Source organism: Dipteris shenzhenensis, chromosome 11, assembly GCF_047967505.1.
Source record: "Dipteris shenzhenensis isolate YYH24624 ecotype China chromosome 11, Dip_SZ_1.0, whole genome shotgun sequence".
Lineage (NCBI taxonomy): Eukaryota > Viridiplantae > Streptophyta > Polypodiopsida > Gleicheniales > Dipteridaceae > Dipteris > Dipteris shenzhenensis.
The window spans coordinates 6,849,397-6,860,007 of record NC_141606.1 but is presented as its reverse complement, the minus strand read 5'-3'; the positions used below and the strand labels follow the sequence as shown (position 1 = coordinate 6,860,007).

At 44.2% G+C, this 10,611-nt stretch overlaps 1 protein-coding gene across 5 annotated transcripts; it reads left to right on the top strand.

Moving 5' to 3' along the window:
* Window positions 1-7,342: 7,342 nt before the first annotated feature.
* Window positions 7,343-9,368, top strand: LOC147896553 (ricin B-like lectin R40G3). Of its 5 annotated transcripts, none has more exons than XM_087382052.1 (6): window positions 7,343-7,407; window positions 7,624-7,663; window positions 7,750-8,177; window positions 8,313-8,435; window positions 8,669-8,888; window positions 9,095-9,368. In XM_087382052.1, coding segments are annotated over exons 3-6 (744 nt in total). In that variant the 5' UTR covers window positions 7,343-7,407; window positions 7,624-7,663; window positions 7,750-7,778; the 3' UTR covers window positions 9,097-9,368. The 5 variants fall into 5 exon arrangements, with proteins under 5 accessions (XP_087238178.1, XP_087238180.1, XP_087238177.1 ...); XM_087382054.1 differs by having other exon boundaries at window positions 7,355-7,407; window positions 7,758-8,177; XM_087382051.1 differs by having other exon boundaries at window positions 7,360-7,527; window positions 7,758-8,177.
* The last annotated feature ends 1,243 nt before the right edge of the window (window positions 9,369-10,611 follow it).

Below are 10,611 nucleotides of genomic sequence, written 5' to 3'. Positions count from 1 at the left end.
ATTAAAATAAAAAAACTAATAATTATTTTAAAACTATTTAGTAATAGAATAGGACTAGTGATAAATATTAATTATTAATTAAGAATTTTATAAAAATAAGTAGAAATTAATAATTAAAGAATTAATTTAAAATAAATAAAAGTTAATAATTAAAGAATTAATTAGAGAATGAGAGGTAGGAGTGCGACATCAAAGGACATACACCCTGATCTCGGTATGATTATCATGGCTCTCCTTGATGATGATCTACTGTATGATTCAGTGGAATGGTTTAGCACTCATACATTGGTTGGTCATCTCCTTGGACTTAGGCCTCCCATGGCTATTCTTGAATCTTGTATTAGAAATAGCTGGGTAAGTAAAGGCATGGTTGTAACCAACATGAGATTCCTTAGGAAGGGCTTCTTTGTGTTCTTATTGGAAAGACTTGAGATGGTGCTAGATCCCTATAGCATGGAATGTAGACCATTAGGCATCAGCCCTTGTACCTAGAATGGTGGAGTCACCACTTTTCACCTGATGTCCCTAGATCTACCAAGATCCTAGTACTGGTGGAACTTCCCCTCTCTCCCTCTTTATAAGCTCCCTTTATTGTGTAGGGGCCTAGGAGAGATTCTGGGGGTTGAAAAAGAAATGTTAATCAATCTTAGAGGAAACTCTCAAATTTGCATCAAGCTAGACATAGCTAAGGAACTTCCTAATACATTGGTAATCTTGAATAGGAATGGAAGTGTCTTTAGAAAGCAGCCACAACTTTATACAAGCCTTCCAAATTCTTACTTCCTCTATGGTCTCTCCAATCATGTAGTGAAAATTTGTACACAGGAAAGGGATAAACACAGGACCTAAGCTAACACTGCTACTAAAGCTCCTATTAGTTTTGATATCCCCACTTAGAAAGTAGGACCTCCTTCCAGTCCCAATGCTCAGGCTGAAAAAAGTAAAGGGCTTATGACTCCGCCTTTGGTCATAGAAAAGGCCTTTGAAGACCTTGCTGATAGAGAAAGTGATGAATGTATAAAGGAAAAATAGAAAAATGATGATGCTATTATGGTAGAGGCTGGTTGGTCAAAAGACTTTGAAGATGGCATAAATAGAGAGGACTCAATGGCTATAGAAAGGCTTAGTGAGGAGGAATCTGATGACCAAAAAGCTTTGATTAATGCTAGAAATAATCATTTTTTTGTCCAAGGCAATTCCTTCAATACAATCCACAATAAAAGAAGACAACCTCAGGTCAAGGGAAGAACACCTCATGCAAACAACCCAAACCCTAGGGCCAAAAAGGGTCTCAAAAGAATCTTAAGTAAACAATCTCTTTTATGACTTTGAATGTGATCGAGGGGACTAATTGACCTTGGTAGAGCTGCAAAAATAGCTCTACAGGAAATTAAGACAACTGGAATCAACGTAGAAAGTAGATTGAAGACAGTAGTAGATATAAGGAGAAATTGGTTCTTTATTACCAACCATAAGGGAATGGCGGTACAGGAATAGGAATTATTTCACACTACAATAAAGGGTCTCTAATGTGTCAATGATCCTCAGAATAGATGTCTCTTGCTACAATGTGTTTTGAAGGGTCAAGAGTTCTTAGTCATTTCCATTTATGCCGCTAACAATGCTCAAGCTAGGAAAGCAATGTGGGAATCACTGGATGGTGCAAAGGTAATTGTTTTGCCCTGGGTGATTTTAATAGGGTTGAAAATAAAAAGGATAGATGGATGGGTAAGGGAACTATGGTCAGAGGTGAGGAATACGGCTTCATGGGAAGGTTTTAAAGATTCCCTTCAATTAGTGGACACCAATGTAAACAGTGATTTCACTTGGTGCAATAGTCAAACTAGTATTTAGAGATGCTAGGCTAGACAGATACTATGTAAGCAGCATCGGCAGCCCTTTCCTAAAGAGGCCAGCAGGGCAAAGGCTCCTCTAGAGCTCGTTCACACATACCTCTGCCAAAAGATGGAGATGAAAGATTTGGGTGGTTCCTACTACTTTATGACGCTGATCGACGACTACAGTAGAAGGATATGGATATACTTCCTGAAGACTAAAGATGAGGCTTTTAGTAAGTTCAAAGAATGGCATGTAATGGTCGAGAAAGAAACGGGGAGGAAGGTGAAGAAGTTGAGATCAGACAGAGGTGGAGAGTTCACATCAAGTGAATTCGAAAGTTACTGCAAAAGTCACAGGATCAAGAGGCAGAAACCCTCGCCACATACATCACAGCAAAATGGAGTAGCAGAGCGCAAGATGCGCATTATCTGCGAAATGGGCAGGAGTATGATGAAAGGATAAGATTTGCCAAAGACTTTCTGGGCTGAAGCATGTAACACGGCAGTTTACATTCTGAATCGTAGCTACATGAAGGCTGTGAACGGGATGACTCCACTGCAGGCCTTTTCTGGTAAGAAACATTCAGCTGCATATTTCAGAGTTTTTGGATGTGACTGTTTTGTGCATGTCCCTAATGCTAACAGGACCAAATGGGAACCGAAGAGCTGGAAGTGTATTTTCTTGGGCTACAGTGAAGAGGCGAAGGGTTACTGTCTCTATAATCCTGTTACCAAGAAGGTAATAGTAAGTCACGATGTGGTCTTCTTAGAATAGCCGAATCAATTGGAGGAGGATGCTTCCTTCCTAGACAACCAGGACCAGGATATCCATCCAGTACAACCACCAATAGTAGACCGAACTCCCCCAACAGTGCTTGGGAGGATTCAAGATAAAGAAGAGGAAGAAGAGCCTGCAAAACCACAACGGCAACGGCCATTCCTGAAGTGGGTAAAGCAGCTTTTGGATAGCAGAGAACCTCCAGCCATTGAGGAGGAACCATCCGAACACCGCCGCGGTCCAAGAGATTAGAGGAGCAAAGAAGGGCATAGGAACACTTGGTCAACTATGCTTTGATGACAGAGGTGATTCATGTTGAAGAACCCAGGTGTCTTGAAGAGGCATAGGGTGATGATAGGTGGATGGAGGCTATGCAGTTAGAGTATGGCTCCATAATGAAGAACAACACTTGGGACCTTGTGGATCGACCACCAAAATGCAAGGTAATCGGCACCAAGTGGGTGTACAAGACCAAGTATAAGTCCGACGGCACGTTGGATAAGTACAAGACTCGGCTCGTGGCAAAAGGATTTGCACAGGTACATGGTTTTGATTATCAGGATACTTTTGCTCCCACAGCTCGACTAACCACAATTCGCAGTGTTTTGGCTTTATCAGCACAGGAAAGTTGGCCCGTGTTTCAGATGGATGTAAAATCCGCCTTTCTGAATGGAGATCTCAAGGAGGAGGTATACGTGGAACAACCACCAGGTTTTGTGATCCTCGGTTCAGAAGGTAAAGTCTGTAAACTAAAAAAGGTACTTTACGGGCTGAAATAGGTCCCACGAGCATGGTACTAGCAGATTGATGCCTACTTTCTGCAAAACGGGTTCAGGAGGAGCCCATCTGATGCAAATTTGTATATCTAGGCAGGTGTATGATCGTGATCCTTTATGTGGACGACCTTGTCATAACAGGGAACCATGAAGAAAAGATATCGCAGACAAAGCAGTTGCTAAGAAGAGAGTTTGAAATGACAGACATGATGCATTTTTGTTTGGGGATTGAAGTTTGGCAAGAGCCAAAACAGATCTTCATTTCATAGCTGAAGTATGCTGGAGAGATACTGAAGGCATTTGGCATCGCTGAGTGCAAGACAGTTGGTACCCCTATGGAGGTTGACGTGAAGCTCTCAAACGAGGATTCATCACCACTGGTGAATGATGCGAAGTACAGAAGGCTTGTGGGCAGTTTGATTTACTTCTGCAACACACAACCAAACATCAGTTTTGTGACTGGTGTACTAAGCAGGTTTTCCAATAAGCCCCGTGAGAACCATTGGAGGGTAGGGATGTAGGTGCTGAAATACATCAAAGGCACACTTGATTATGGCATCACCTATACCAAGGGCAACATCTTGACCGGATTCTGTGACTCGGATTGGGCACGAGACGTGGACAGTAGGAGATCAGTGACAGGTTACTGTTTCTCACTTGGATCTAGAGTTGTGTCATGGGTCAACAAGAAGCAACCCACAGTTGCTCTTTCTTCTGCCGAGGCTGAGTACAAAAATCAGCATGTTTTACTTCTTGTGAGGCAGTGTGGTTGAGGAGGATTTTAGGGGACATGGGTGCAATACAGAACAAGCCTACGTAGTTATCATGTGATAATCAGAGTTGCATGGCAATTGCAAAGAACCCTGTGTTCCACGCTCGCATAAAACACATTGAGATTCAATATCACTTTGTATGCGAGCTCATCATGGATGGAGAGGTCGACTTGGTGTACTGTCCGACTACAAAGAATGCTACGGACATCTTCATGAAGGCTCTTGGAAGAGACTTGCTGGAGAGGCATCTTCATCGACTTGGCATTGGGCCGAAAAAGTAAGTTCACTTGCGGGTGGACATTGAGGGGGGGTGTAAGATATCAATGCTCCACTCTCGTGTAACTATGTGGGAACCAGCTAACTCTACTTATAAGCCCCCCATATGAGGAGAAGGCATTTGAGTAGCTCGGTTATCCGGTAGGTCCTAGTTTGGACACCAGATGGGGACCATGTGTGGCCTGATGGCTGGACGGCTTCAGATAGAGTTAGCACACTGCCAACTAGGCTACATGCAAGTGTGGGAAGGCATCCCATGAATGACCGTACTGAGGGTAGACGGAGCATTTCCTGGGGCAGCCCACTCTCGGGTTGCGGGGCCCGTTTGGAGTCCTAGATGATCTCGGATGGCTTTGGGCCGACCTCCAGTCGGTCGTTTTGGGTGGACTGGGTCGGTCACACAATTGGGTCTAACCGACTACGACTGGTCGCTATATAAGAGCAAGCCCGTGAAGCCCATCATCATCACTGGCTACAGCAACCCTGATTCCTTAGCATCCAGACCTCCATCCTCTATTGTTTCCAGCACGCCATCGAAGCTTCTCACACAGGAGCGCACGGCTGGGAGGTAGCGCCATCTATTGTATCAGTTTTACAATAATCAAAATTTTGATTCTCCATACTATCTGCTTTTCTCTCTTCCATACAAGATCTTGTTATCTGTTGAGCACATATGTTGTATCGTTTTCTTACAGGACCCTCATGGGTTGGTGTAACCCCTAGAAATATCAAGCAAGCAAAGATCTTCACCCTATCATTAGGTCCTTTACCCTCCATTACAATTTAGATACTGTCGACTTTCTTGGGAGCTGGAGAAGCACTTTTGTGCTGCAGAAAGTGGGGAGGGAAGATCTCAAAAATACGATGAGCATCTATGATGTTCCCACTGTACATACACGTGTATCAAATTGAACAAAGGAGTGACCAACGAACACACAATACAAAATAGTGACCCGATACCTCATATTAGTAAAGTACGGAGTATCACAAACATGCTAACAGAAAAGAGCTCTGTGCAAAAATAGAGCGTAGAGATGTTTGTATCACAAACAAGATGAGAAAAGGATGGCGATCCCAACATTGAATAGGAAGGCAAGAAACTTCGACGAAACGTGTTTTGTGAGAAACAAAACTTCAACTTCCACATTGAGAATGAGGCAGCCATCGAACATGCAACACTGCAACAATTGGTCTCAAAAGTTGGGATATGCCCTAGGCATCCATGGTGACTTGGGATCTTCGACTCACGGACTTTCTCGAATTGAACGAGCTACTTCACCATCACCATAGTAGCTTGCCTTAACTTCTTCCAGAATGTGGAGCTTCCTGTGGACTTGGGGATGGAGCTTCTCAAGCACGAGATATGGGTAGGGGTCCTGCTTGTGGGTGGTGATGCCGATGATGAAGGTCTGAGAGAAGTCATACTGCGAAGGGTGCTGTCATGCTATGCTTGAGAGTTCACGATGGTGGAGAAGATGGCCGAGGACGGCTTATCCTAGCTGTTACGCAAGGCAAGAAACAAGGCATTTTTGTGTGCTCTTCGAGGTACGAGACACTGGGTATAACACTGCCTGCTAGAGGCAGCATTGAATGGGGTAAATACGTTGATAGTAGATACTTAGTAGGTGGAAACCGATTTCAAGCGACAGTGGGAGAACTTATAGAGGTGGTGGCAAGATTGCATGGAGGTGGAGTATGTCGCCATGTGACGAAGCTCATGTCGAAGGACTCTCATGCCTCAATGAGCTTTTCATAGGTTTGCTTGACGAGCTTTTCATAGCTTTTCCTGACGATCTTTTCATAGCTTTGCTTGTGAGCTATAGTTAGCCCGAAAAGCCCTTGGTAGATGTTCGAATCAAGGGCTTATGATTGTGACACGTGGTTGAAGGAGGGCTCTCAAAACCAAAATTTCCTCTTAGGTTGCCTACCGTATAAATTTATGGGAATGATGCTTGTCGCATAACAGCCACTCACATCATTCCTAGAACTTTCCTCTAGGAGCGCTCACGAGACTATACCCATCATGTGAAGTGTCGATGTTGGCTCATATTAAAATTTGATCCGTTCAATGAGGGCACTTTCATAGAAGGAATCCAACCCAAGTGGCCCACAATCAAGGTAACTCCACTAAAATCACCTGGCACAATCAAAAATTTCACCCACGGTTTATCCCCCCTTAAACCCTCCCTTTGGCCCTCCATGTAGGAAAAAGGGTCGTAGTTGGACTTTCCAACCTTGGAATCCAGCTCATGGACTTTGACCTCCGACTCTTTGCACTATACAGCCAGTTAGCCCATCCAGCAAAGGGAGGAACATTTTGATGAGATCTTGAGTTCATAGAGAAGCTTCAAAACAGCAAACAAGCTCACTATGGTTGGTAGATCAATACAAGTCGGCGCTCTAGAATAATGAGATGGACACCAAAAGGAGACACATGCCCACTTGTCATGGACACCACTAGGAGACATATGCCCACCTATCAAGGTCTCGGGTCGGCGGTGGCTGCAACTAGATTCCAGCCGTCAGATCGAAAGAGCTTCCTTTTTGGAAGTCGTACCCCCACACCCAATGTAGACGCCATCAATCGCTCGAAGGTGGCAGAAACTCTCAAAATTCTGAGATAGCACCAAGAAGATGAATCTGCCATAACGATCGCTGTGGGTCCAGAGGACCATGACTCTCGGGGAATGCCGAGGGGAGGTATTTCCGGGATCGCGGCTGGGGGAAGTTGGGGCATTTTCCTCATGTCTTCCGAGTGTGAGTGTAAAAAGGTCCACATTTTAGAAAAGAATATTTGCTTGAAGATCCGGGGTGGTGGGTTGGCATGTGAGCATTTGAGGGTAACACGTAGGCTGACACGTAGACTTCCTATCTTTTTAAAAACCCATTCATATCGTAGAGGTGTCGTGTTCGCTGGTTACTGCTCAGGGTTTTCAATATCATTGTATTTCTTCAAATCAGTGTTTGTTCCTTTGAATCTGATGCCGTTCTGGTGTTTGTAATCGCTTACGCGCTAGGCTCTGCTGCGGTCTTTGTGTTTTTGTTGCCTATCTGCAGTTTCTGTGGTTGAATCTGCTGCTTTTCCGGTATTTTTGTTGCTTAGGCTTTTGAATCCGATGCAGTTTGCGTGTTTGTGGTTGCTTTGGGTCTGAGATCCGCTGCGATTCCTCTGTTCTTTGCAGATTATTTAGCCCTGGCTTTGAGTTTGCTGCTGCGTTGAAGGTTTGTCTAGGCTTTGAATCTGTCCTATTTTACATGTTCGCGGTGTCCAGGCGTTGAATCTAATGCAAATTTCCGTGTTTTTGTAGCGACACAGGCACTGTAGCTGTCCGTGAGTATGGATCCTTACAGAGAATTCGACTCGGAAGACCGCCCCCCCCATCACTTCCACCACCACCACCACCAGCCTCCTCCTCCACCTCCAGAAGATCCCTTGTGTGAGGAGGACTATCCCGAGCCTCCTCGTTTCCCCCATCACGAGGGAATGCATCTCCGCCCGGAGTTTCCTACTACTCACCATGCTCACAAAGTACCAGATCAGTACATTCCCGCTGATCCGTACCCAGCAGCTCACGAAAAGTATGCACAGACTGCCACTCCTGAACACCCTGCCACTGCTGAACTGCCACAGGGGCAGCTGGTAAGGGTCTTCTGCAAGGGCAACTCGACCTTCAACTTGGCAGTAGTGCACAACAGCGTTGTCATGGTACCCGCCAATTCCGAAGATGAAAATCAGGTTAGTGCGACTGTCTACACAAACAAGGCGTAAAAATAATTTACTTTTTGGAGCTGGAAAAGCTGCTTAACGGGGGGGATGGGGGGTTTACTTAAAGATTATTGTTAACCTCAGTTCTGGGTTGCTATTTTGCAGCTATGGGTGAAGGACGCCTCTTTCGGCATGCGAATAAAAGATAACTACGGGCATTCTGCATTTAGTCTAGTTAACAAGGCCACCAAGAAACTCCTTAAGCATGCCAAGGAGAAAGGACAGCAGGTTAGTGACTAGATTCACCTGTGCTTTCCTTCGAAAAATCCGCGTTCACAAAATGGTCATTTTTGGTGAGATCTTCATTGTTTTTTGTAGACGAATGACATTATAATTGACTAATCATGCGCTCTAGCTTCAAAAGGAAGCCCTTTTTTCCATGTCGCTTGCAAATACAATGATACAGTTCCCAAAATCTCTAGCATGTTGTGAGTTGACTGTCTACTCGTGGCTTGTGGCAGGTGCTTTTGACTGACTACCGTCCAGACATAAGAGATGACGATATCTTATGGACAGAGAGCCAGGATTTTGGGGAAGGTTTCAAGACTGTCCGTTGTGCGAGTGATACGCTCCTCAACCTAACTATTTTTGAAGGGAATAAGAAGATAAGGAATGGTTCGGCCTTGGTTCTTGATACATGGCATAAAGGAGATCATCAGCTGTGGAAATTATTTCCCCTATGTGAGTCCAATTTTTGGCCCGAGTACTGTGCGGGATGCTTTCCACGTTGTGCTTATGTTGCAGAGAACCCTGAATGGAATAAAAGTTCTTTTCTGAACTTTGAAGATGGCCAAGCTTACTCTGACCTCCGTAAAAGTTTTGTTGCAAGTGTCCAGTTACTTTGTCATTTATTCTTTGTCTGAACTATGGTTTATTGGTATCTGCAGAGCTTGTGATTTGCCTTTATTGGACCATGGAGGGACTTTCGGACTGGGTGTCTTGGACTTTGAAAGACCTTGAAGTGAGACACCTTTGAAAAGCAGTTCTGGCAGACTGTAGCGAGTTATGCTCCATAAACATTTGTTTGAATTTAGGTGCAGATTATATGGAAACATGTATCTTTTGGATTTTCGGTTTTGAGTGGGACTAGAATGTCGTGAGTTATGTTCCAAACATTTTGTTATGTATGTAGTTACAAAGTATATGGAGAATGTTTTTTGATATCGTCTCTATGTTCCTGGTTGAGTATGAGTAGTACTGTAGCAAGGACATTGGAGGGCACTTATTTGGCACAAATCCATCATAGCTTTAGGGGCCTTTTGTTTTTAAAGATCTTATCCACTGCAAATCATGCCTAGTTTCTCTCTAGGCTACCTAATAAATTAAGTACTATAATATCATGGATATCCAACAGCCCATGGCCACTGCTTGACCACAAGGCATGTTCAGGGGCTGCTGAACCCTCGTCCAGGGTTAGAGCAACAGCAATAGATGTGGCAGCCACACAGGCTACCATGTCATCTATGGACATGTCCAGCAGCAGCAAGGGCAGCAAACACTGCTCTATAGCCAGTTCAGCCAGCGTGGTGAAGAACAGCAGCAGGTCAGGACCAGAACATCTAGGGGTTAGCAGCAGCCTCTTATAGCTTTAGGTCCATTCTGAATAACAAACCAAGTATGTCTGTGGTTAGACTGATTTGGTCTGTGCTAATGACAGTTGTAGATGAGTCAGGGGAAATGGCACTTTCGGACCAGTCCATGAATTCTAGCTACAAGTAACAGAGCTATTTGAGAAATGGCAGTTACAGGAGCCTTGAGGGCTATAGAAAGGAGCTCATTCTACCAAGTGCACCGATTCAGCCAGTAGCCATTAGCAGCCCCATCAGATCCATCCTCTCCATTGAGAACAAGATGTCATATTCAGCCCTTTTAATTGAGGGAAGCCTCTGGTTGTATTCAGTGGCTCAGTGCTGATCGCCAAGGCCAACAGCATAAACATAGTAGTTATGAGCGTGATGTATATGTTACACTTGTCCATAGTATCTCGTAGCATTCACGCTTCTGCATCCAGAGCATAACGTCATGTGAGCTTGATGCCTGGTCGTGGTTTGATACACTGGAATACAAAATCTTATGTACAACAAGTTATCACGCAAAGTAAGATTGTGGCATGTGCCTTTTAATAAATGGTATCTGAGAAGGATTGAGATGTAGCTAATGAAAGTGTTGATAGGGAATAACGCATGCTGCATCAAGTGTGTCTATGCACTAGATAAATTTGTGTTCCTTTTCCCTTGGGTTGTACTTTAATCTAAAACGAACGATGTAATGGTTGAATATCACACATGCTAATGGCTCGGGCCTCTCCACCTACCATTAGTACATTCTAGTAGGCTCATAAATTGCCCTTGCCACTAGAAGCTTAATGAAGTGTTCAACATCTGTTTCGTTGGAAAAAGGGGTC